Source organism: Trachurus japonicus, chromosome 8 (assembly GCF_045865225.1).
Source record: "Trachurus japonicus isolate A0001 chromosome 8, Traja_1.0".
Taxonomy (NCBI): Eukaryota; Metazoa; Chordata; class Actinopteri; order Carangiformes; family Carangidae; genus Trachurus; species Trachurus japonicus.
Window position 1 is genome coordinate 24,362,010 of NC_140914.1, and position 27,702 is coordinate 24,389,711.

The following is a 27,702-nucleotide window of genomic DNA, read 5'->3' on the forward strand; positions in this document are numbered from 1 at the left end:
AGCACACGTAAAACAGTAGGGTGTGGAGAAACACATTTTACATCCTGCTCCTTTATGTAATATAATTTTTGACACAAAGCCCTTGGTTTGTCAGTATGCATTGGGCTTTCATTCCACTCCTGCCCGTGTGTGTGTGTGCGTACGTGCGTGCGTGTGTTCATTTAGGGCAGCACATGGGTGCACGTCTTACTCCCTGTGTCACTGTGCGTTGCTTGGCTTAAGGGTTGGTCTATTTAAATTCACACTGAAGGCAATGTTAGTCACCACTGAAGAGTAAGCGGAAGCGGGAAGGGTAGATTTAATGAAAAAAGTGGTTTGGTAACAGTGGGCCAGAAAAACTGAGGTAAACTGTGTGAGGGAGATGTGGATGGAGAGAACAGGGGAAAAGAGAGAGAGAGAGTCCAGCCATATTCCCTGCAACATACTATTCAACAGTACATGAGCAGTATGTTGTAACTGGAGGCTGCAGCTTGTGCTGTTGTGAAGCAAATTGTTTTAAGTGTCTCTGCAGTATGCACGGTGACAGTTTCTTTGTTACCACTGTTCTTCTTTGCTGCTGGGATTTTTCAGGCTTCTCCTTTTGTCCCATTACATAATTTTGCAGCATCTGCCTACGATGCACAAGGCATTAACACACTGTCTCTTGGTACATGTGTAGTTGCGTTACGCTGCCTGCAACCTTGCTTGAATAGTCAATCCAATAGCAATGACCTACTGGCCCTTGCTATTCAGATTAATATTTTTGTAATGTTAGCACAAGACCATCAGCAACAAAGCCCGACAGAGCTGATGGTTTTCTGTACGTGTTGTTTGACACTGGACTGTACACAGGTTCCTGTTTAATGTCCACCTCATCATATACTTCTGCAAAAGCATGGAAAAGAGAGAAAGAAAGCCTGTGAAAACACCTATTTTAAGTATCATTTATATTCTCCTTTATGGATTGCCCATTTTATCTGTTGTTATTTATTCATGTTTTACTTATTTATTGTTTATGAATTGAACTGACCTCCAAGCGTTGGACATGTGAAACACAATTTTGTTTTTATGTGATTGACTTGACTTAGCCCATGTGACTTAGTATGTTCACATTGAAAAATAAGTAAATGAAAGTCTATCCATATGATGGATTGTGTGATACACATTTACTTAACCTGGCTGCTTAGGGCCATGTGGAAATAGTAAGAGATTAATTTACCTACTATTAAATCAATATACAAACAAGTTTGTGAATAGGGGAAATCAAGTTCTTAAACCACAAAGCAATTCATACTTTAAAAGGACAAATTAATCCTAAACAAAAATTCAATTTGTGTTTTTTAATGTCCTTAGTTTTTCAAAAGATGCTTCAACAGAAAAAAACAAATGTGTGTTGTGGATAAGCTGTGGGGTACAGTACATTTACAGCTCAACAACAGACTTTTTATGATAATACTTTCACAGTTGCTTCAAATACACTCAAATTAGATTATAATCATACACTCCCCCCCCATGAACATTGGTCTAACAACACAACAGGTGTTGCCCCAAAGCTGTCTGTAACAGCACGGCACGGGCTCCAGTCTTTCAGACTCTGGTCAAACATGTATCCCTTAGCGGTTAATGTGAGGTGAGATGTGCGGGGCCAGATGATTCAGCCACAGAAAAGTCATTTCGGAAGAGTTTTCAAGATGTTGCGTGTCCTGTCCTCCCCTTGTCCTCACTTCTCCCAGCCTTTACCTCCAGGCTGAGTGGGCAACCTGAGCCCCACCAGGCCCGCCACCTCGTCTGGGCTGCGCTCTCCCTTGGCGTGGTAAAGATTGTGCAGAGCTAGATGGCTTCTGGTGGACGCCAGCAAACACAGGTATGTGTGTGAGGCGTGTTGTGCCTCCTGCTGGGCACGGCAGTACCTCTCTCCTGTCACCTGTGGGCATGGGAAGAGAAGATCAAACAGTGACCCAGATCATAACATAATTGGATGATGGTGGCCAGTTGGCTCACACAGCATCGGAGGTCCTTTTTCTTTCTGTCTGTTTGTTTATGACAGCCAGTCACCATGGAGAGGAAAAATGACACACATTAATATTTATAATGAAAAGCCTAAAGGCCTGGCTGGTGGACAATATGGAGCTCCAGTAACACAGTACAACATAAACAGATGTGCCAGGATTTCCTGACACTATGTTTTTATTTTCTCCTCATCAACTGTAACAGCTACATAGACAGTAAGCATTTGCTCCAGTCCCCACAGAGCTTCACATGTACATGATAATGCCTTTGGGTCTTTTCAGAGCTGGGACAAATACACAGTGACAAGCAAGAGTTCCTCCTAGCTGTTGTGCTTCACTGACTACACATGCATTCATCCACTATGTACGCCACATTCTCCCAAGCGTGAATAATACAGGTTGTAAGCCTATATACTTTAACCCCCATCCATGTAATTCAACAGGCAGCTGTGTATCGTGTAAACAGAGAAACATACAGTGAGGACTCATAAGGACTTGCACTGAAATGATCAATGAACAGACGTGTGATGCATGTTTAAAACGAAGATCTGTTGCACAAATCATATAAGTGAATAGTAGATCACTAAACTTAATGCTGTCTTTGAGTGAAATATCAATTCAGTGCCAAATGAATAAGGTGGTTGAAAATTTACAGGTTTGTGCAGTAGGCTACTTTGCTCGAGTGAGGAAGAACATGGTCGTGCAGAACTTCTTAAATCTATTATTATTTTCTAAATGTAGATACCTATTTGCCTCAACAAATGGATACTAAGTCCTTGATAACTTGTATAAACATCTATAAATGCTTCCTGGACTGTCAATGTTTCATGAAATTGATCGAGATGGGTAAATAATAACAGTGAATTTATTCAGTTTGAGTTTACATTAAACGCAGGGGACAGACACTCCGATGTGAGCGCGCACCTGGACAGTTGATTAACCAATAAAGTTACAGGGTGGATGAACACCTGCGCCCTGAGCTGTGCTGAGGCGCATTGGCTTCTGGCTAATGTTAGCGTGTCCTTCTGCCTCACAGTCACCTTGCGTTGAACTCTGTCTTTTATAAGAATAACAACGCAGGCAAAAACAACAGTGCAGAGTCAGACTGGGTAGCCCCTCTTTTCTCCCTTTATTTTAAACGGAAGAAACATAAAATCATTCTTCACGTAACACACAAAATACCAACGTTATGATTCAAGACGTGTCGGGTTAGCTAATGCTAGCTGCGCAGCTTAGCCAACATGAGGTGAAACGCAGTCGCTGGTAACTCGCCTTATTTTTACGGAACTGGTCCAGGACATAGTTGTATGCCAGAGACTGTTTGTAACTCGGTCCCTGGACGGCCCGCAGCTCTTTCAGTATCCCTCGACAGACCCTCAGAGGCGACGACAGCGCTGCCATGTCTGAGCCCCGACGTTGTTGTTGTGATTTGCTCGGCGGATGAATCGAGCCAGGCGCGATCAGTCCCACGCAGCACAGTCGATCGAGTGGCTGGGGTCGACCACGGGGCGGCGGTGTGTCCCGTCCAGACAACAGTTTCAGAACAAATACGACGCTTCTTCATTACTAAAACCTTCTGACGAGAGTTTAAAGGTAATAATATACAAAATATATACGGCGTTGGTGCACAAGTGAATGTGTCAGGTTGTAAAATGGCTCCAACGAGCTCCTTGGTGTGTGTTTGCTATCCCGTGTTTATCAATAAGTTAACTTAGCTAGTTCACCCCAAATGCCAACACTTATTTCTTTTAAAACATCAATGAAACACTTTACAGAAACAACTGTTGCCCTTCATTTATCTTTAGTTAGCCTACTATTTAAGTATTAACCGCTACTGAAGTTGAACCATAGGCCTACTTGTTTTACTGAAGCAGAAGCTATAGTGGCTGTTCCTGAGACCACAGGTGAAAAGGCAGTGTAATGAATTAAGGAAATAATATGAATAGGCCACAGGGTGAAGTAAATGTAGACTGTGACATTTATGGCCCTGTCTTCTCTTCACTGATTCCCTGTTATTGTTGTTTTCTCACAGATGTCTGAAACTTGGCCAAAGCTTGAGCAGAAGCTGTTAAATGTGTCACAGAACCAGTCTGGTGCTGTCTGTTGTGATGGGCTCATCCCACACCAGCCACAGGAGAGGAAAGCTGCCGTCTCAGTCTCTCCCTATTCACACGGACTGCACCTTCTCATTCATCATGAGGTAATTTTGTTAATGTTCTCATACATTTATTCAAAAAAAAAAAAAAGAAGCAGAACCTGCCTGAAATGTTAGGCTCATCAGTCTCACCCGTCCCCACTTGTCATTATACATAAGGCTGGGTTTGAGTGGGATTGTGAGTGAAGTAATTGCTGTCTGATAAACGGGTGAGCAGTGGAGACTGAGAGGACTGTGTGGATTTGTAATCGTGTTTCGTTTCAGGATCTGTCAGCACCTCTCTGCCTTCCTCTGTCTCTTTCTTCCTTTTACTATAAATAACAACTTTATTATAGAAAGAACAAAACCGTCAATGCACCGCAGGGTTGGCTGTGGAAGTAAACTGACACTAACCTATTCCAGGAAGAGAAAATAAATCAGTAGGCTATGGTTTACCTCACACTCTATTGTCTTTGTTTTCATGAAATGTAATGATTTCAGTGACTCATGATGCTCATTTGGTCTGTGTTGAACCAGAAGGCAGAAACAGACAATGGACTAGTGTGGAGATACACTGCAGTCTGTCCTTTTGAAGAGAGCTTTTTACCAACCTATCTTTGTCTGCTACTTGCTTTGATTTGGACACTTTGGAGCGGTCATCTGTCACCATGGCAACACTGAGTTTGGCTTAGGGCAGAATGCGGAGAAACATGATCGCTTTGCTTCACAGCGTTACGGATGTGAACGGAAAAAAAGTCCTTTTAATGTTTGCTTCCAGTGTGCAGTGTTGTTGAAAAGATGCCACTGGAGGAACAGTGATGTCAGAGTTCACGTTGCACCCGTCAGGATGAACACAGACTGACTCTGTAACATGGATTTGCAGTGATGCAGAAGCGAAAGCAGCGGCGATTTGTCTCCTCTGACGTTCAAACGGCAGGTGGTCGGATGCTCTGAGGCCAGGTCACAGGTCGTAAGACGTCACAGGCCGTCGCTCTGCTTGCTCCCAGTGTTTCCAGTTATTCCAGCTTGTGTATTGATAATTGACTCTAGGGGGAGCCAGTCTCTTATCAGTTTCACACACCGGTTTGGTTCCTCGACATTTGTTGGAAGCCACCCCTCTCCTCCTCCTCCTCTCTCTCTCTCTCTCTCTCTCTCTCTCTCTCTCTCTCTCTCTCTCTCTCTCTCACACTCTTTCAATGAATACTAATGCAGAGAGTGGGCCCACCTCCCTTCCTCCCATCTTTTTGCAGGGATGGGCGGGAGAGGGGAGACAGAGCAATTCCAGCTCAGTATCCTTCCTCATGAGGCAGGCAGAGCTTGACTAGCAGCAGCCCCAATGCCTTTTTTTTCTTCTTCTCCCACTGAGCAATATTGATGATACTGTGCATTGCTGCTGCAACAATGTCTAACCTGTGTGAGTGGCACGTGATGTCAGACCAGAGTTGAGAGAGAGAGGAGAGGAGAGGAGAGGAGAGGACATCTGTGGCTTTTGTCATCTGGATGGGAAGTCTTTTTTGGGAGGAGAGACAGAAGAAAGCAGAAGGCAGCCGGGGAAGGGGAACAACTGGCAACAGCCAATCCCCCCTTCCACATATAGACTGGAGACAACGGAGGCCACTGGAGTATTTGCTTTTATCTTTCGTTTTTTGTTCTTTTTTTTCCTCATCGCGCTGCTGGGAGGTGCTTTACCTTTTCATTTGCTTGCTCTCTCGGTCCTCTGTCTTCTCATCTATTTCGCCATTTACCTGGTCAACAATTTCTTCTATTTATGAGCCAGACAAGGAGGGAGAGAGAGAGGCAGAGAGACAGAGAAAAAGAGAAAGAGAAAGAGGAGGGGGATTTTTTTGCCCCCCTTTATCCTCTTTTTTTCCCCCCTTCATTCATTCCTCCTTCCTTCTCCACTGCTATCACTTCCAGCCCTTTCTATCCCTGTGCAGCCCACGCTCCCTCCTCCCTTCACCGCCTCCTCCCTCCTCCTCCTCCCCCTCCTCCCCACCACTCCACTCACTGTCCACCCTGTAACTTTGGCTACTTTTTTGACTCCACCAGTGTTTTAATTTCCTTTAAAAAGCTTTACTAGAGACATTTTAATTGGCTTGCTTGTATTTTCTATTTATGCCTTTTTCACTTTTGTACCTTTTCCTATTTTCCCCCCTTCTCTTTTTTCCTCCTACCATCCTATGCATCTTTTTTGGGCGATTCTTAAATCTAACCATAGGTAGGTCTATTTAGTGTTTAGTGTCTGTCTCAAAGTCTTTGTTCCTTTTATGTGTATGCAAGGTGTTTTGTGTGGGGTGCACACCTGGACACGCGCACACACACACATGCACACACACGCACTTAGGCCTACAGTCCAACTCTCGCTCCCCCCTCATCCGGCTCTCAGCTGATTGTTGCCTCATGCCATGTCATCATCACGTCACGCTCCCCTCGCATACTATGATCTGTGTTTTCTGACTTGTTTTTTCTTTTTGTTCTCCTCCACCGAGACCACAGTGACTCATCAAGCAAGCACCTTCTCCAGTCGTCATCACGGAGACACATTTTGACTGCCTTGTCATGTCTGTGTTGTTGCACACAAGTCTCTTCTTTCATTAAAATGTCTGAAATGCCCCTTTATCACACACCACCACCACCACCACCACCACCACCCTCCTCTTCCTCCTCCTCCACTTTCTCTTCACACGTCCTTTTTGTTTCCTGTCATGCACATTCAGAGACGTCAAAAAAGCGCCATATCTGCTCTGCAGAGGAAATTTACACCATTAGCACACCGAGGTGCGTTTAAGTTCCCTCCCTACATGTTCATCAGGTGAAGGTCAAACTGAGAAAAGGCCTGATCCATGAGCAACAGTGCTCTGTCCGCTCCGTCGGGGCATCATCTGTGTTTATACACTCCTGTCTCCTTCTTTTCCTCTGCCCTCGTTTCCTCTCTCCTCTCGGTCTCTCACTCCCTCTCTCTCTCTCTCTCTCTCTCTCTCTCTCTCTCTCTGTCTCGTATCTTTCCGAACTGACTCTCATTCCCGCAGACAGACACACACAAGCACTCAAAGAGAATGGACTAGGAAAAAAAAAACTGGCTTCATCATCCAGAGGATTTTTTCCCCCTTTTTTTTCCTCCACCATAATTTTCACTTTTCTCACTCACTTTGCTTCAAGCTTTCATCTCTTTAATCACCTCTTTCCGCATCTATTTCTCTCCATCACTTCCACCCTCTCACCCCCTCTGAATTGATCCACTTATTGATTTATTTGTCGTTCCATGTTGTTTTCTTTTTCATTTGCCGTCTAAAAAATCTCATGTCCTATCACTCGCACGTCATTGACATTGACTTGCTTGCCTCAGAGAGGAGTTGCTATTTATTTTTGCATTTCGGTGACGTGATTTTATTTTATTTTTTATCATCAGCCTGACTATTTCCATTTATTGAAATACATGCTGCAGATTATTCATGAAAAATCTTTAGAATAGAAATTAGACTGCTTTGCTCAGAAGTATAAAGCTGCAAAGTAACTGAATAATTTTGTGGTGTGTGAGTGTGTGTGTGAAAGCTACAGAGGCACAGCAATAGACAGATGCATAGCAAAGTGAAGCAAACCACACAACTCATTTCCTTGTTCATGCCATCTTTTATATTTCCACTCTTTTTTTTCCTGAAGGAGATTTAATGCCTCTCCTCTTCATTACATGAAGATAATGGGAAGTGGGACTTTTGAGCAAGCGTCACCCTGATAAAGGCACTCTGGATATAGCCGTTTTCCTGTGGAATTACCCTTTAAATCCTGGATTTGATTCTAAATGAAAAAATAATTAACAATTATCAAAAACTGTTTTAAATTCGGGACACTTTTTTGACATTTTTTTTGTAATGGGACTGAAGCTGATTTGAATATTTCTTTTTCAACTATTGAATCTTAATGGGATTTCACTAACGCGGATTAAAGACTCAAGCAACGTCTTTGTCTATTAGTTGATGTAATAGCCATGATTCTTACAATTTCTCCAGCCTCCAAAATCGATTAAATTTAATATTTCTCAGTGTTAAGGGTTAAATAGGTGAGTACAGTGCTTTGAATCCACACATGCTGTTGCTGTTGCATGTTTTGGATGATGCTTATTATTGATGCAGATATTCACCTTTAAGATTTTTGGTCATTATCCCAGTATTTATATGCTTGTGGTTGTGTATGTGTGTGTGTGTGTATGTGGGGTGAGGTAGAATTTAAATGGATATTGTGGGATTATCAGAGATCTGTAATTTCTCTAACACCTCACCACCATTTATCCTATTGTAGGAATTTTTTCCCCCCACAAGCCTTTAATTCTCTGATGCATTTTATGCATGTGAAATAAAATCACAAACATTCCCTCAGATCTTTTCATGCAGTGTCTAATAATTCACTTCACATGATAAAATGAATCTCCATACTTCATCCTTATAGTTTTGTACTCTAGCCTCTGTCCGCTCGATAGAGTGGCCACTTCTGCCTATCAAATCATCTGCTCAGTGCTGCTCCACATTCTTATTTAAAGGAGCTGAGAGACGGAGAAAGTGTGTGAGAGGAATATATATGTAGATCAATAAAGTAATCTACATGAAGAGACGGACTACATTGCCCTTTTCTCAGTGTAATTATTTTTATCTGCTGTTATTCCAAAGACAGAGACTGGCAGTGTCTCTCATCCCCTTGTGGAATGTGTAGGAATGAAAATTTGAGTCTGCAGCAAAATTCACATTCACACCCACTCTCTCTCTCTCTCTCTCGCACTAACACACACACATGCGCGCGCGCACTTGCAGTCACTTTGTCCATCTATCCGTCATAGGTCCTGCAGCAATTGACCCCTTTTCTCTGATTAACTTTCCTATCATTTGGCTGACAGCAGTTTGAATTTATACCGCGTGTGTCTACGCGTGTGTGCGCACGCTGTACGGTCAAGGTTATGGCTCCATACCTGCGAAATCCACCTGGGACCTGGTCTCATAACCCAGGACCCATTACCCATTCTGCTCTGTGCTCTTGGCACACATGTGACCTCTGTAGCCTATCTACAGATGGGCACTTAAGCCCAGGTAGTCTGTCAAACCTGTCACAGCTGCCACGCAGCAAAATGGACGTCTCGGGTGCAAACTCTGCCTCCTGACACATGGCTTACCACTGTCTTTTTACTGTAATGACCAGAAAACCTGTACATGTCAGTTTTTTATGAACACAGGAACCACACTTCTAGCATTGTCTCGACCATGTGGCTGGAGGGAGGCAGTGGGAAAATGGACAATGATGTGAATGTTATGTCCCACTTAGCTGGAAAACTGCAGTTGCTACAGCTGATTTGACTAGTGCTATGCAGAGGATTGTGATAGCGTTCTCAGCAGTCCGTTAGAGCATAGCTGGGTGGTAGAGCGAGCAATCACTGTCCAAATGAACAGTTTGGAAGATGGATACAGCTGAGCATCGCCTCCATGCAAATACAGAGGTGATTTGTTGGCGATGATGGTGGCACACGCAGCTCTTTGTCAAGCGCCGGATTACATTTGTGGTGATGATTTTTTTGGAGCTTTTTCCAAACGAATCACACACTTTACCGACCGTCACCTTAGAAAGTAGAGTCATATTCGGTGTATTTGCTGAGCGTACCTGCCAAATGTCACAATGCAGTTAATGTTTCACCCAGTTTGTTTTTTAGTGTAATGCTGAATTTAACGTGCACCTTCATTCTAGATCAATAACGTGTGCGGTTACATTGCCAGCAGATTTTATTTATATATAGCACTAATGGTATATTTTAAGCATCTTGTCAGTTTGATGCCAGAAGCTTACGCGGGAAAAGAAGTCTGCCAAAAGTCTCCAAACAGAGCTTAAGAGATTTCGTAGACACAGTGTTTGCAGTCGTCATTGATAAACAGGCCAGGAGAGGAGACAGCAGGGGCTAAGGAGATTCATAATCCTATCCCCTCTTCCTACTGATTCTCTCTCTGTCTCTCTCTCCCCCCATGTGCTCTCTAATGAGACAACAATGCAACTCCTGTGTCTGTCTGGCTCCGAGCATCTGCATTAATGAAAGCAGCAATAAAACTCCATCAGATATTTTATCTCCAACTAACTTCCGCTCGGTGCCGTCTAGGGACTGCTGTGTTCTGAAGCATCGCTGCATGGTCGTGTGCACATCAGAAGTCAAACCAAAAAAAAAAAAAAAAAACGCACCAAGATGAAATCCACAGTGTGGTGCGAGTTCAGACTTCACACCTCGGATTCACATTATGTGCCACGCTGCACGAGCACCTCGTCCATCATTTTGTTAAATGAGTATCAGTCTGAAGAGCTCCATCCGAAGCTTCTGCAATATGTGTGTGTGTGTGTGTGTGTGAGAGAATCCCGTTCAACCATTAGAGAGCGAACAGGAAGCTTATGTGGGACGACTTAAAAAAAAAAAAAATTATTGGCAGCACATTCACTTCAAGCGAGCAGAATACGGGTCATGATCTGATATAAAAAGGCTACTCAATAATTCATCGGAGCTGATTAAGAGGACTTGTATCGACACAGACTCTGTCCATGAGAGGGGATGGGAGTGCGCTGTGTGTACACAGAGGCAACATTTAGGCCTCTTTTGTGGGGGTTAGTCTAATCTAAGAAACAAGCTGAAAGAGGCTGGGTGTTTTCAAGTGAGCAGTGTAGGCCTTCTTTGATGTTTTAATCTGCTGTACGTTAAACTCTCCCGTTTGTTTCACGTGTCGACTGAAGTGGCCAGTGGAGCCCAACATGTGATGAGTGTGTTTGTCTGTCATTACATGTTGCGGCGTGTGTGTCCGTGTTTTGTGAGTCTGTGTGAGGCCCATTGCTCTATTAAATATGAAGAGTACAATCTGTTACCCCGCAGAGACTGGTTTATTATTCATCAACATATTTCAATTAATCATTCATTTACCTAAATTATGGCCCAAGCTCCCCTCCCCTCCAGTTTAGGCCGTCATATACTCATATACTGTGTGTGTGTGTGTGTGTGTGTGTGTGTGTGGAGGGGGTGTTTATGATATATGAGTTATGTGTAATCAGGATTAACAGAGGCTATTTGTTATTCTTCTGATCTAGCACATACTGGGTGCTTTTGTTGGGGAAGAAAAGACAATTTAGCATTACAATACATTTGGAGAAAAAAAATTATCACACTGGACTGGCCTCAAATCAGACTGTTTTATCCTTGCACACACATACATGCACACACAGTTTACTAAAGAGACTTGTGAGATGGATTTAAACAGATTAAGGGTAGAGACACATTGTTTTTTATAGAAGAAATGGCCTTGACAGTGGATTAGGGTTGTAAACAATAACAGAGAAAGCTGTATCCAGATAACCATTTTAAGCAGTGAGTTATGCATTTTAAATTCCCCTCATTTAATTTTACCTCATTAATTCTAAGGGGAGCCGGTCATAGGTTGCAAAGTGCAGTATGCTTTTATTAGAGTCTAAGTGCCAGTGACCTGCCTCTAACCCTCTGTCCTCCCTGTTCCCTTTGCAACAACAGACTGGCAGACGTCAGAAAAACAAGCAACGCCAAACATCTCTTCGGAGGAACAGAAGTGAAGCTGCTCCTGTGGAGTACAATTACCTCGAAACTGCTGCTTTACCCTCTTGACCTGTCGAGGATTTTACCTAAAACTGCTGTAAGTTCCAGGTGCCCAAAAAAAAAGCAAACCTTCCTCTTTCTCAATCAATACTGAAAGGATTACAATGTGGAAAAGAGATAAATGCTCAGCAACGTCACCTCAGTTTTAATCTCACCTCTCCATTCATGAACATCTGTATTTGCAAATCCCACACACCTAATGAGGTGGTAGAGATGTGTAATTCAATTAATCGTGAAGCCTAAAACGTTGATTTGATAAAGTGCAGCTGGTTAGAGCAAACAATCTGGCTGGTGGAGTGACACCAGAAAATGATAAGGGACTAGTTTACTTCCACGAGTTAATTAAACTCGTGATGTTGACAGGTGGTATTATCCCAGGTGATTAGTCAGCAAGGACAGGCTCTAAATTTAGATTCATAGGCTCTGTTCAGACCTGGGATTAAAGGTCCTAGATAATTTAAAGGTACATTTCCATATATGTTTTGATTATCAAGCAGATCTAGGTTCTGTTTTGACACTGTGAAAATATCAAAGCCTCAGTCCACAGAGAAATGCACTCAGCTTGTATTCAGAAACTGAGCCTTAGAAACAGCCGTCAGGACTTCTGTAACTTTGTGATGTCACCTCAAAGTCTCCGCTGTCATCCATGACCCCAGCCCCGCCCCCAGTCAGACCCACCGTCCATCCTGTCAGGATTCGGTTTAACTTGAACTCTGCTCTAGTTTTTTTTTAACACTCAGTCAGAGGTGAGGCTACACTGAGGCTTCATTCATGTAAAACTACATTGTAATGGTTTGTGGTGCTTAAATCTACAAATACATGTTATGGAGCAACATTTACACCAGAGGAATGCAAAATATTGGACATTAGGCATAAAATTATGTGGCTCAGGACGCGTTTGTATTCACACTGCTAAACAAATGTGGCCACATGTGTGTTAAATACATTCTCAATGTGTGTTCACACCTGTACTTAGAGCTGACCACTTGTGATATAGGTACCTGACATGGATGTTAACACCAAGTCTGAACAGGAGCGTAGTTTCAGTGTGGTATATGTAGACAGTGGCTCTGTTCTGACAAAGAAACAATCAAAGTAGAAACTGAAACATTTTTAAGATATGGTAATTGTGAACAATCATTAACCATGTTGTCTCTTCCCATGGCGATTGCAGTTCAGCCTCCCTCAGTCTGAGGCTATGAGAGGGAGAGAGGAGTCCCAGGCGGCACCATCATGCTACTTCTGAGAAGCTGGGATGAGACTTTGGCTGGCAAAATACAAGGTAAGACAATACTGATGCGTCGGTCCTCTCTGTAGTCCGAGCTGTTGTTAGTTCCCTCCTGTTGTCCCGATAGAGAACCCCTGAAACAACCTGCCTTATCTCCCTCTGTACGTGTTTGTGCGTCTGCAACTTCCCTACATGCGCGCCTTTCCCTAAAGCTCAGTGATGGATGGTCTTAAACTTTCTTTTCGGTTTGTATCTAATGCCAGGTTTGCTTGAGGGTCAGGAGAATGGTTCAAGGTGGAGCCTTACAGACGAATGGTTTAATCCTGGGTTTTTAGCACAGTGTGCACTTTGATCAATGGCATGCGTCAGCGCGTGGACGTTCAACCCGACCCAGCCCCTATTGAATATTGGCTTCATTTGCATGGCTCTACAGGCATTGATCAGGCAATTAAAGGATTTGTTGAATGAGATTTTTGCGGCAAGTGTGTGACCACTTGGACGTGAGGGTTTGTGTGTTTGTGTGTTTCAGCCCTCATCATCTGCGTTCATGCATGTAAACAGCCTAAAGACAGCAGCCTATGTTTTGTGTGATAAGATAAAAGAAGACATAACTCTCTCTCTGTCCCAGGTACCATATTACACAGAGAAAATGCATTTGCCACAAGGGCCCATGAGAGGCCATTATCATATCAGCACACACCATCTTTTTCTCTTGCATTCATCTCATCACTCCTTAGTGCAAAGCTTTTTTTTTTTTAATTGCTCATAAGTTGTTCACAGTCTTTTTTTCCCGCTTTTCCCATGTCTTCCCTGTCTTCCTCTCTCTGCCTCTCCTTCCCCTCCCTCCTCCCTCTCTGCCAATGCACTATTAATCAGCCGTGACGTTTAAGAGACTGAGCCTCGATGCAGAGGAGCAAGATTGAAAAACTACATTTTTTCCTGTTGTTTCTTTTTTTTTGTGTGTGTATTTGGAGACGATGGTTGTTGGGGAGAGGGGGGGTTGATGGACTGTGCGTACACTGTGTGAGCACACTACAAATGCTGCCATTACACAGTTGCTCCTATTATATTGAAGCCACAGCCTGAGCCAGCAGCAGCAGCAGCAGCAGCAGCAGCAGCAGCAGCAGAGCGACAGTGCAGTTTTGTAATGAAGTGCCTCAGCCTCGGCCTTCTGTCGTTAGCTGAAAGTCACACAGCTGCCTTGGCTAACGCTGACGCTGCAGATACTGTCTACTATTGCCTTACGTCATTAAACATTACCATATATATGAATTAGCATGGTGAATCTCATTAACAACGCTGCCCAGCCGTCTTTGGAAAAAAACAAAGAAACAAGAGAGAGCATTCATATTCATTCTTACAGTTACCAATTATTAGTCTGTTAAGCTTATTATTACGTCCGGCTGGCTTCCTGCTTTTACATAAACTATTTAGAAAAGGCACTGGCTGGAACAATGCTGAAAATGAGGACATATTAGAATAATAATGTCTCATGAGTTTTTTTTTTTTTTAAAGCTTTATCTCCAACCCCTGTGTACCTAACCTAAATGGGATTTTAGCCCCTCATTATATCACTACCACTCAGTACTATTAATTAAGTGAAGCGTTGCCTTTCATTCATTTCCCCCTCCCAAATCCAATTAACAGCAGACTCTTATTTAGACTCCATGTCATCATTCATAGCCAACGCACAAATGTAGTGGAATATATTGAGGCCACAATCTTTGATGTGTGAAATATAGTTATGAAATAATTTAGGATCACCTGTCTGCCCCCTGCTGATGTACTGAGTGTAATTAATGGCAGGCATCTGTATTGAAGCGTAACAGGGAGATAAATGAGCACCTCTTGGGTATATACTGTATGTCCTCTAATAGTGTTTTTTTTAAAGTCAGGTGTTGCATTCTTCTGCTGAATAGACTCGTCTACTTATGTGCTCATTTTGGGAGAATATCCATAATTGACATCATTCTTCTTTTATGCTTTTTTTAAAACTTAAGTAAAAAGGTTTTTTTCCTCTTCTTTTCTTCGACTGTGACTTCCTAAATTAGAGCAAACTCAAGAGCCGGGGAGTTAGTAGGCTTTTGATGGAGAAAAGGACAGGAGAAAAGAAACGGGAGAGAGGAAGTGTTTCGGTAGTTGTTTCTAGAGACGTGGAGTAGAGGACAGAAAGAGTGCAGCTGTGCGTTTCCTCTGGAAGACAATCGTGTCTATTGTGTTTGGTCACCATATGCAAAATCACACAGCGACGTGTGAGCACATGTCAATACCCCTCAGTCTTACTGGGAGAAACTTTGAAGTCACGACAAACGCACCCCGGCACGTTTCTCTTTGTAATGAATCCAATCATATTGTTCAGCCCAGGCTCCAATGATGTGCAATTATCTCGTAATTGAATAAACTCGCACGATGCAGCACAATCATACGAGGTGGTTATTTATTGCAGAGCAATGCTATCAGTTAATATTAATTGAATCTGAGCCGCAGCAGGATCACGTGGTTGTTAGCATAACCCGAAAACACAGCTAAGATCTGTGTGGTGGCATCGATTGCATTGCAAAACAGCAGATCAATACAGCGTCACTCATCCTTGTCTCCACCAGCGGAGCAGTAACATAAGTCACCTGGAAAACGGCCCGCAGATCCAATCATTAGCTGAGCGCTGCACTTCCAACATTTGCTTTGGTGGCATCTGTTATTTTCTGGCACGTCCTCAGATGCTGCTGTGAGGAGGCTCCAGGTGTCGTCAGGGTTTGGGCTCCAGTTGTTGGACAGATCCACTGCTGAGACAACTAGTTGATCAACAGGAATTTAATTGACAAGCGATTTTTAAATTGACAAATGAAGCCATGGGAGAATGTCCAGCTTCCCAAAACTGCAGCTTTGCCGTTGACCGTGATTGTAAAGTGAATGTGGTTGAGCAAAGGAAAGCAAAGCAATCTGCAAGGCACCGCCCTGTTCTGTTGTGTGGAGAAATGTGAAGCATGTCTCACAATTTAGTGACCTTCAAAATCTTTGCGAGCTCACTTGTGGGCCTCCGTCAGACTAAATTATGATAACACCCCCTCCACCCTCCTCCTTATCAACGGGACATTTATCGTTGCCCTAGAGCTTGGGACCTTGCTTTTTTAAAATTAGCATTTATTTACATTTTGGCAAATTAACACTATCAAAGTATGCCAAGTTAGGTATCAGCAGCTCCTCCCCCAGTGTACCCATGGATGTTCAGACAGCTACCACTGGTTTCACTGATACTGAAGAAAAACTTGATGATTCTCAGGCAAACTTCTGTGGACTTCTAAGTATAGGGTATTTTTTCCCTATGATCTAAGGGTTTTTTGACATTTATTTGCATCGACATCAGAGACAGAGCTATCCTTGGAAGATATCTGGTATCTTTGTAGGTCACATTTAGTCAAGGATGTGTACGTGCATCATGTAAGTGTCATCTGATTTGATCAGCGGACCAAACAACAAGGACTAAATGTTGTTTTTACAACAGGAGACTAAACCTGTCTCTCTCATCTCACACAGGCAGTTTGCATCACCTCTCTACCTCCATGCCTGCCCCCCAGGCCAAACCAGTAATCGATTCATTGTAAAGATAGAGAATAATCAATAATGAAAATAATTGTTAGTGACAGTCCTAGATGGATTAACGCGTATCTGTGCATACCACGTGCATTCCACCATTGTTTATTCTCGTGGCTGGCTGTTTGTGTTAATGCCACGGTGTAGAAAATGTACACAGTATGCACATATCTGCACAAGATACGTGAGCAGCCCTGCACTCGACATCGGCTGACATGTTTTGTTGCTTCATGAGGAGGTGTGTTGTTGTTGTTGGAGCCGGTGAATGATTTGTTACGGGGTGCGTATACGCTACAGGTCAGCATCTTTTGCGCAGTTGCGATCGACAGGAATCACTTGAGCCGATGCCTGGAGGACTCACAATGCAGAGAGTCAGGGGGTTTTGCTGTGGAGCAGCGAGGAAGGATGATTGCGGTTGAATGATAAAACAAACTCAGTCTGCAATTGTACTGTAAAAGAGTATAACGCTGTACAATGAGCAGGGCAGTGCACTTGTGTTGTTCAGTAGACTGAGTACAGGTTTTACATAACGCTCTACAACATACAGTGACTTGGTGTCATCATTGATCTAAGGGCACCTCCTCCGATCCAGCTTTAATTCGGAATAATAACGTTTCTGTCACAACACATGATAAATGTTATACTCGCAGAATTTGATTAATGTCTCGTTGTATAGAAGCTGCAACTAAGTAACGCTATTTAAACTTCTTTTTGTTCATCTCCGCTCTGCTAAGCTACGTTTTTCTTTCCCATTATGGAAGCTGCGCTGGACAATAAATCAGCCCATACCAGAGGAAGGATTGCTTTCCCTGATACACTGTTCTACCAGGAGCGAGCAACCCCCCCCCCCCTCACTATGAGACTGGATGATGGCGCATCATCACCTGAGCCACACAAACATGTACACAAAAATCTCTAAAAGCCTTTTTGTGATGTTGCAAAGATGAAATGGTCAAGCATGGGCAGTGACCCTCGACCATCCCTGTGCGCGCTTTCTCCGGCGAGCAGAGCAGGAGATAACTGGGGCGCGGGGCAGCGTCTCCTGGCCCTGCTGCTGTTGAAATGTCATAGCTAATGCTCCCCTCGCTTCAGTGGCCCCGGCAAAGCAAGGCAAAGTCCACAGCCAGCTCTGCCCTGCCCACAGCCTCACAGCCTCACAGCCTCAGCCTCAGTCTGTCCCTAAAGCCTCCCGCTGCTTCTCCCTCTGACTCTGTTTGCCAGTAGATAACATTAAAAGTTATTGATTGTGTTATGTTAAGGAAAATGCCCGCCAGGAGTGTAGCGGAAGAAGTCCCAATAGGGAGCTGTTGCCTCCCTGAGGGACCTCATCCACATACTGTCAAAATGTGTGATATGTGGCAGCGAAGCCGCAGAGAGAGGGAAACAGGGAGGGAGGGAGAGGGGGAGGGAAGAAGAGAGTAGTTCATATGTGCCAGTGCATCTGGTATAGAACAGAAAGATGGTTTAATACTTCCTACTTGGCAGACGGACAAAAGAAAGAGGAGAGAGATTGTGATGTGAGCTATTGTAAGGCACACAAACATAATAGGTTTGTCAAAGTCTGACTGATTAAACTCAATGCACCTGAAGACGATGCAGCTCTCATTCAGCCATTTAACCTCTTCTGTGTATTCAGTCGATTGTTCCTGTTTGCATCTCGCATTGATTTCTGAAAGCCAGAACCAGAGATTCAGAACCACTGAAAACGATGTAAGCGCCGATGTAAGATTGTTCAATTGTGGAAACTCCCGGCAAACATTTCTTTGCACAGCAGATTTCAAACTCATGGATTAATTACGGATCAATGTCCACATGCTGTCATTTGTGTCTCTGTCTACCATTGTGAGAATGCTGGAGGAACGTATAGATCAGCCTTCACATATTTCTGAAACTTTCCTTTTGCCAGTGCAACTGTTTGTTTCCCTCATCAGTTGTTTTTCCAAACTTAAACTTAGAAAGCAAAACTGACAATCGCCCCATGCACTGATAGACTTTTGCAGATACAGACTGGATCTGGGACTGTACTTTGGGTGACAACATGTGAGATACCTCGTTTTGTTAAACCTGTAATAATGCCTTTTTTGGTCACTTTTTTTGGTCAAGTTATGATCGAACATTGACTTGTTTTAACACTTTTTCAGTTTACACAGTAAACTCCCTGGCAAACAATTCATTTGTATGTTAGTTTTTAAAGCTAAAGCGACGTTATCAGAGCAATGAGAGTGAACCAGTGCACCAAAACAGAAAAGTACTGAGATAAAACTCATTACAAACACTGATGGCAGCTGCAGATTCAGGTGTATTTCAGGTATCTCCCTCACATTGATGTGTCACATGACTGTCACATGTCATTTTGATCAGAATTATCATCACAGCTGCTTTAAATTTCAGGTATTTTAATTCTGGGGAAAAGAAACAAATCATTTGCACACATTATAATATTATTTGTAAATTCTGGTCTCCTGTGTAAAGAACGAGCATCGTGACCTGTGTGTTTCTGAAACGGTCCCTGACAACCAGTCAGCTGAAACATCTCAGTTATCAAATACTCAGAGGTGCTAAACACTTTGGACTTTTGTTTCAGAGGTGTATTGTTTGTGGCGAACAGAATATCGAGGGGATGAGTGCGCACAGTTTCTAATACAGTCGGTGTCACATGACAACAGCTTGGCAATTAATTTACCATGAGCAGAGATGGGGTGTTGTTTGTGTGATGGAGCAATAAGGGAAAGATGAGAGGGCGCAGAGTGAGCAGCGGCGTGGGTGTGAGAAAAGGGGTGACGGTGCAGCGTGCAGGAATACTTTTGGAGGGGCGAGTCCGGGGGCGTAAGTGTGTGCATGTGTGGCGGCGATGGGGCGGGGTGTAAATAACAGCAACACGAGAGGAGGACCGGGTGTTAAATTAAACCTTGGCTCAAGAATGTGCCACCTCAAAAGACGAGACAATTAGAACACGCTCACACAGCCAGACCCTGATAGCACCCTCATTAAGGAAGTGTGTAGGCCTATATGTGTGTGTGTGTGTGTGTGTGTGTGTGTGTGTGTGTGTAAGAGAGAGAGAGAGAGAGAAAGGGGAGAGAGAGATTGGCTGTGAGTGGTAGTCGAATTCTCATACTGAATCTTTGATGATCAATGGGACTTAGAGCAGCTTGAAAACAAGTAGATTTACTCAAAATAAGAAGTTCTCTAAGCTTTTTTTTTATTGAATCCACAAGATATTACACTTAAAACTATTATAAACTCCAATTTCTTCACTGGCCACACAGTTGACAAACATAGCTGACCTGAGAAAGACGCAGGGTAAAGTTGCAAATACATGATGCACGACATTATGCCAGGTCACCGAGATGCTCCATTAAACACATAGTTAACAGTATCATAAGAGTCAGTGGAGGGTAGAGAGGCAATCGGCCTTAAAATGTCCCAGGCTAGTAGGTCTATAGGACGTCTATGGTCCATATTAATCCACAGACCCGTGCACAGAACAGAGGATTCAAGCTGTTTGGCCTCGCAGGGCTCTCACACGTTGTAATTATAACTATAAATCCTTCCAGAGCTTTATCTTAGCTGCACAGCTTGTGTTACAAGTGGCAGTTTTGATCATAAATGTTGATAGCGGTTGCAGTTTATGGAAATGCGGTCATGATTGACAGGTCCCATTCTAAAACTCTGCGTGCCGAAGGCAACATGGGGCAGGTGATGGAGGCAACGAGGAAGAGACTTAATTTGCCAAAAAATGACATATACACCCGTGTGTGAATAAAAAAGAAAATCTAGATTTGACGAGGTTGAGTGTTGTTACTGTATATAAACATGTAGATTCTACTAGATATGACTTCCTGCACAGAAGCAGCAGGTTTTTTGGTGATGTTCATTTTACACTGTGACATTTTCAGTGGTGAATAGTAAAACAAAGCACTGGTGATGTCTGCATAATAGAGACCACTGCTGTTAATGGAAGCTGAAAAGTCTCATATTTAAACTTTCAAATATGGGGAAATTGGCTTTTCTGATTTGTAAAGGGCGAGCTCTGTGTTGACACCAGGATAATCATATATAAGATTTCATTATAAGTCCACTGGAATTATCAAATCTGTCGTGACAAAATTGCCCTCTGACATTATCTGGATCTACTGCCCAAGTATCTGATATCTATTATGAAGTAGGGGAAGCCTGAGGCTGACATAAGATACTGTCTCCTCAGCTGCACAGTGGAGTGTTGGTTCTCATCTACATACTGTGTTCTCTAGTCTGTGTGTATGTGTGAAAAGGGGGAAAAGAGCGAGAGAAAGACTGACGATATGACGAGACTTAAAGGTGACTCTTTGCTAAAGACTTTTATCTTTAGTGATTTTACATAGTTGCAGGCAGCTACACACTGCTGACGGTGTGGTGTAGATACACATCTGGCCGTATCTAGCTTTTTGGATTCTTATAATTCTTGATGAGCGCTGAGAGTGGGGAGAGCCTCCATTAATTATAATGCTTTACAGCAGTGGTATCTACTTGCTTTCCAAGCTGTGTTTTGCTGTACCTTTCTGTGAGTGTGTGTCTTTTGTGACAGATCAGTTGTGTAATTGAGGAGGCGGTGTGGATATGCGCAAATGGTTCAGGTTGAGCAGCAGTGTCTGCATGTTCATTACTTTACACTGAGGCCTTGTGTGCCTTATACATAAATGGATTATTTCATAATATGTGTATGCATCATTCAAATTGATGCAGCCTTCGCCACTGTGTGTATGTGTGCAAGAGTACGAGGTGGGTCAGTGCACATGTCAGTGTGCGCGTGTGTGTGTGTTTGAGCTTGTATGTACTTTAACTGTGGTTTCTGGCCTGATTGTGAGTGAGCCAGACCTTAGAAAAAATCAATCAGCCAGAGTGACGAATGGGAGAGCATAGAAGGAAGCAAAAACAAATGCACAGATGCATGTGCACGCGCACACACACACACACACACACAGAGTGAAGTCCTAGAACACTGCAGTGAGCCATTGAAAATAAACGCAAGCATAAGGAACGTAGAGACACACTATGCTTTTCAGTTTTCACTCCGGTGCAGCACGAGCTTTGACTTTCCACTTATCTCTTTCCTCCCCTCCTGTTTCTTTTCTGTGTTCTCCTCTCTCATTCTGCATCATCTTTCTCATCTAATGGTCCATCTTTCCCTCACTCTCTTTTTTCTCTCGCTCTCTCTCACTCTCAGTTTTTTAATTAAAATCTCTCTGTATCAGGGGATTCTGTTATGACGGTGATTTAAATTGAGGGGCTGACATAAACTTAACATTACTGTCAGACCAACACAAATTCTACAGGCCCTGGTTAAATTTGCAGCACTGGCCATTTTCCAGAAGGCTTTTTATTCTACAGCCTCCATCTATAGCTACCACCACCTATCTAAGTATTTTTCCATAAATACATTTCCATGTGTTGTTTTTGTTATCCATAGTGTGTAAGGTCAGAGGCATGCATCATGAAGTGCTCACATACTCGCAGACCGGGCTCTGACTCATCCTGGATGTTTGAGGCTGATACTGATCTGGATATATAGGGGGAGCATTGAACCAAGGCTTCAATACTGAGCAGAGCCTCAAAAACCTACAACTAAAAATATACTTTATCTGCAGTTATGACAAGCAAAAAAGTCAACTTTTAATTGTTTCTATAACAACATTAGAGCCTCTCAGGGACCCACCTCCTGCCATCATGTCTACAACAGCTGTCCACAACACATATTTCGCACAGTGTTTCGGTTGATGTAATGATATTAATGTGACCAGCCAGCTAATATTAAAATGGGTTAGTAGCATTGCCTTCTGTTGCTGAAGCAGCTATATGTTCAATTGTATTATACTGTTGTGTGGTGTAACAGACTGGGCTAAGCCTTAATGGAAACTAATTCACCTTAGTGGTAAAAAATAAAACATGACAGAAAGTCAGGCAAGTCGCATGTCTTTATTGACTTTATTTTACAGGATAGCCCCTTGAGATGTGCCATCCCGCATGTGTAATCAGTAATGTTCTCTGAGTGTAAGTACCAGACTGAGATCCCCCCCCCCCCGGTCCTGACTCAAAACAGGCAATGATGATTTCACAAACAGTGACAGAAATATAACGCTGTATAACCTCAGTGTCACACACTAGGATTCATGTGTTTACTAAAGTAAAGTACTTTATACAAATATAAACTACATTCCCTCATTATAATTAAAACAGGTCTAGCTCCTGTATTAATGATGTGAAAGTATCAAAGCCTCAGTCCACAGAGAAATGCACACTGCCTGTGTTTTTAGACCATACAGTCTATGGTTTAGACATTGAACCTTAAAACCCGCCACCAGGACTGCTGTAACTTTGTGATGTCACAACAAAACAGCTGCCACTCTCATGCCCTAAGCCCCGCCCACCTGGGCCCATCATCGAACTTTGCAAGATTTGTTTTCACTGTATGTTTTTACCTTAATTCTGTTATATTTTTATTCAACCACTCGGAAAACAGTCAACCAATTGGACGAGAGGCTCAGAGCCTCCTCTACTCTGATTGGCTGACATCAACCTGTTGTTGCCAGAGCTCCACAGAGAAGACTGAGAGAGGACATGTGAAACTTAAAAGGACCCTTATTTATATAGGCTAAGAAATAATTGTTAAAAGTGGAAGGAGGCCCACTGAGGCTGCACATGTGCTGGGATCCAAATTTGTGTTTTTCTGCTGTATGATATAACAAGAATTCATAGGCAAAAACATGTTTCATGACCATAAACATGTTTCATGACCATAAACATGTAACATAAATAATAGCCATATATAAATATGGCTGCTAAAGAGTTGTTATTACACTTTTTTCTAAATGACCTCAAACATCTATACTGCAATTTAATCTTTAATTTAATGCCGATACTGAAATCAACTTGTGACATCGGCCGTGTTGATATCCGTCAGGTTCGTAGTAGACAGACCTGTGCATATGCTTGTCTCTCACACACACACACCCTCCGACGCACTCGCACTGAGTTATATGCCCAAAGTGCCAACCACCTTGCTGTGAGAAACGAGACACTTCCTCGCCTCATGAGTGTTAGCAGCACTCCCTCCGCTCCTCTCTGTGGCCCTCCTCCTCTACGGTGGACTCACTCTCTCTGGTGGATGGGAGCCTGTGGTTGGGTCTTCATAAATCAAGATGTTACCACCGGCGCTATAAGGCTACTTTTTAATTAAAACTGTGAATCAGTCTGCCCTGATTATGAATTGTACTCTGCTGCCAATGAATAAAATATACAGGGCTCACTCCTTCTCCCCCTCTGACTCTTACTCTCTCTGTCTCATTCTGTCTGCCTACCCCCCCCCCTCTCTTTTTCTTTCCCTCTCATTGCTTGCTGCTCAATTTTCCACCAGAAATTGAGAATGGCTGCAGCAGGCCTCGGCCATGCACTGCTACTGAAGGCTGACAGCATTGTGAAATAGTTGAGGAGCTTAGCGGGTTGCATAAATATAATAACTCTATATGGAGGGTCTGGCGCCACTGGGGTCAACACCATTATATCACACAAAACAGCCAGGAGTTACAGAAACACAGCGCTAAAGCTGCAAGGCCAGCGGGCCCTGTTTACAACACGCTAGCACTCCTTTAATTGTGTCGCAACAAGTGAAACATGTTGTTGTTGGGTTGGATGATCCTATCAAAGCAGAGCGGAGAGCGCAGTCGTTGTTATGACGCTAACAAGAGCAAGCTTTAGTCCACTGGTCATGTTGCGGTGAGTGAGATAAACAATGGAAATAGCTCCTGTTTTTTTTTTCTTCCTTGTGCCATTCATGAGGACAGAGACTGCAACAGCAGCAGCTCAGGGAGGAGAAGGAGCAGCTCTGCTTTTCTTCCCTCTGCCGTCAAAGGGTAGCGACAGCGGCTGCACTGTGCTGTCAAATGAAATAAATAAAACCCAAATCTATGAATATATTTATATGCAAAACAGTGAGTCTTAAAAGCTCCTCTTAGGAGTACCACCAGGTTGAAGCTTAACAACATGTCTCCTTCAAGGGGCTCTATTACTAATTTATGACCTTTGCATGTCTTGCAAGTACAACTAAAACCGTCCCAGGGAGATATGGGGATGAGCCAAGGCCTCGATGAAGCAGAAATTAGCCCAATGGAGCGCGGCGACGGCGGCGGAGCTGGGATGGAGCGCAGGGCTGCCACCGTGGCGCTGTCACCTCCGCCTCCCTTTACATTATATCAGCAGGCGAGTGCGAGGAGGAAGGACTAACTGGAATTCAATCTTACAGCTTTGCACAAACAAACTCATGAATGATAATGGGTTGCTAATTGAATGTACTGGAGCGATTCACTCTGCTGACTGCAGCGCTGCAAATGGAGTCCTCCTGGTAGTCATGGCGACAGGCAGGCAGCAGAGAAGGCTCCGGAGGTCTCCTGACCTGAGCTGGAGTCGGATCATCTTTTACACATGCTCTCGGTCGTCAGAGCTATCATTTGGTTTGTATTTGCATCCATGAATAATTAGAAGTTTGTGGTTTGTGCGTCACCGAGCTGTGTGCGGGGTTGTCTTCATACGTCTGCGATGCCAGACGCTGTCCATGTGACTGCAAGTTAGTTTAGCTATTAACTTCATTTGCTGTGGACCAGTGGGTTACAGTGGGTCCTCTACCAATCCCATGTTGGTAGTTTGATTCCCAGCTCCTCATGTCCAAGTCCATGTATTGAAGCTTCCTCGGGGATGATACTGAAGCTCCACATCACCACTGATGGCTGTTCAATCAGTTTACAATGCAAATGCTAATGAGTGTGACATGTGAAAAGGTGAATGCAGCTTGAGGATTTTAGGTGGTTGATAGCTCTGTAAGTGCAGTCCATCTATTCCTTATTTTATGTATTTCAGATTTTACATTCATTTTTAGAAAGATGCAACTATTGATTATGATATTATAATATCAGCTGTTAGCTGAGACAGTTTATTCCTGTTTTATGTCGGCCCCATAGTTTATCACTAAACTATTCTACACCAAAGCTCAGGGCCTTAAACTGAAGTGACGGAGGTGTTGCACTGTCCTTTACTGAGTGTCTGACCTGCAGAAGTGTCCTTGAGCAACACGCTGAATCTGTACAGGCTTCAGGGTTGTTAACATGCAGCTGACCACTTGTGCTGACCTTGTTGTTGGATGGGAGCGGGCAAAGAAGAATGTCTTGACTAGTAGCAGGTGCTTTGAAAAGCAGCTTTTTATCCAGGAGGATGGTATATTATCTCACAGAGAACATACCATCCGGCTTCACCGAGGCATTTTATCTCTAGTGTGTCTGCAGTAGACATCCTGCCATACTGTTCTCGATTAGAAAAGCTGTCTTAGCTTCGCAGAGACCGGTTTTTACTCCAGTGCCACCCACAATGCTTAGGTTTTCACCTGTGGCAATGTTGTTTGTTCCTGTCTGCGCTCTGTTCCTGCTGGATGTCTGCCGCTGAGCCAGGCAGACTGACTAACTGTCTTATTTTTTTTGGCAAATCTCACTGGCTGCTGCCTGTTGAACTGGCAAACCTGGCCCCATCCGTCCACGTCGGTGCGCAGTGCTCCTGTTCTTCTCCGGCGGGGTAGGCGTCTTCCCCCTCTCACGGCTGAGCGTTTGGTGGGATTAAATCCGGGGGACATCCGTTTGAGAGACGCTCTTAGATGTCATTATCCCCGTGGGGAGTCTCATCATCATCCCGTTGCGGAGAGAGGGAGAGAGAGAGGAGCTCGGCACACCAGCCTAAGAGGACTGCAGGAGAGACAGCCGTGACAGCCTTACGTCTGCAAGAAAATTGTGATGATCATGCGAAAAAACAGCACCGGAAGAAACGCCGGAGACATGTGTGGCCTCTGTTGTATTGAAAAGCAGCGAAAATGGCGGCATCAAGGCTTGGATAGTGGAATCCATCCCCATGCATGCTTCTAATCATAGCAGGTCCCCGTGCAAGAATACTTGGAGTTAATTGAAATGTGTAAAATTAGCAACAGAATTGATAGCTGAAAATTAAAGTCATCAGTCAATATTCAGCCTCAGGGGAGAGCGAGGAGATAGTGAGCTAGCTGAGGTGGCGGGAATTAGAAGGGTCTGTAAAAGATAATGGGTGGGCGTTTTTTTTTTTTTATATCACGTTTTCGTTATTACATGCTGACATGACGGTTTTGATTAGAGCTTACTACATAATCAAGATATGGCCGAACAATAGATGATATGGTGGATAACACGTGGAACAAAAAAAGACACAGATTTGAAGTTCCTTAAAAATGAACTGAAAAATGTGATTTTTCTCCTTTGTCGTCTTCCATTGGCAGGGTTAGTGATGTGTGCATTGTACTGGCGGACACAGCAGACACAGTACAGGGGTGGATTAGGCCATGTTCTTGCTTAAGCATATTTCAGGGATAGGGGTTTTGATTTATCCAAGCGTAACCATGAGATGTTGATTTCCACTCAGAGAGGCAGATTCTGAGCACGCGGCCTCGCTGTGTTCCAGTATCTCCCTTTTAAGAAACACGTCCTGCGCCACATCCACCACAGATTATTTTCTCCCACAATGGAGCGGCGCTGATACATTTCTATAAAACCGTGAACACACATGAGCACACTCGGCCCCGACAAAGAAAAACAAACAAACAAACAAACAAACAAACAAACAAACAAAACTCGTGCACACCTACTAATCCAAAAAGGCAGAATCCCGGTGCCAAAAATAACAGCTTGGAATGAGATGGATGGAGCAGGACAGATTATTGCTGCTCTAATCTGTGAAAAGCTGACAATAAAACACATTTAAAGTGATTACAGCGCCGTTATTGGCACGGGGGGGTCACTCAATGCACCGTACCTAGCTTTACCTTTGAGTAGACAATGCAGTCTGCTGCATAACACCGCGCATATAAACGCTCCCGTAGAGGTCTTTCACAATGACACATGGACTGAAGCACTAATGCTGATGCAAGGCAGCTGAGGAGAGACAGCAAGTAGATAAAACGCGGCAGAAGGGAGAGGGGAGCTAGAAAGAAAAGTGAGGATGGAGGAGAAAAAAGGAACAGAGTGGAGAGAGGGATTTCGGTGCTGAAGCCACAAATCATGGAGAAGATTAAGCGTCTCTTCTGTGAGGC

General features: G+C 43.6%; 2 protein-coding genes across 4 annotated transcripts in view; one reads left to right on the forward strand and one right to left on the reverse strand.

Moving 5' to 3' along the window:
* Window positions 1-1,304: 1,304 nt before the first annotated feature.
* On the reverse strand, window positions 1,305-3,454 carry fmc1 (formation of mitochondrial complex V assembly factor 1). Its single transcript, XM_085784869.1, has 2 exons — window positions 3,261-3,454; window positions 1,305-1,903 (listed from the first exon to the last, which is right to left on the reverse strand). The coding sequence occupies exons 1-2, from the start codon at window positions 3,387-3,389 to the stop codon at window positions 1,700-1,702; spliced, it is 333 nt and encodes a 110-aa protein (XP_085640995.1). The 5' UTR covers window positions 3,390-3,454; the 3' UTR covers window positions 1,305-1,699.
* A 30-nt stretch (window positions 3,455-3,484) lies between these two features.
* Window positions 3,485-27,702, forward strand: part of grin2ba (glutamate receptor, ionotropic, N-methyl D-aspartate 2B, genome duplicate a) — a 122,114-nt gene continuing 97,896 nt past the window's right edge. Inside the window, exons 1-4 of one of the 3 annotated variants that reach the window (XM_085784865.1) lie at window positions 3,485-3,581; window positions 4,021-4,188; window positions 11,654-11,792; window positions 12,930-13,037. In XM_085784865.1, the coding sequence (XP_085640991.1) occupies window positions 13,011-13,037 (27 nt within the window). In that variant the 5' untranslated portion in view covers window positions 3,485-3,581; window positions 4,021-4,188; window positions 11,654-11,792; window positions 12,930-13,010. Of the gene's footprint in view, window positions 3,582-4,020; window positions 4,189-5,381; window positions 6,341-7,657; window positions 8,180-11,653; window positions 11,793-12,929; window positions 13,038-27,702 lie in introns of those variants that run through there. The other 2 variants (XM_085784867.1, XM_085784868.1) reach the window with 2 other exon arrangements.

Bases quoted from the DNA above. Each gene is read 5' to 3' on its own strand.
- fmc1 (XM_085784869.1), bottom strand. From the start codon at position 3,389: ATGGCAGCGCTGTCGTCGCCTCTGAGGGTCTGTCGAGGGATACTGAAA. The intron at 1,904-3,260 runs GCGAGTTACCAG...CCATGCCCACAG, and splicing joins ACCAGTTCCGTAAAAATAAG to GTGACAGGAGAGAGGTACTG.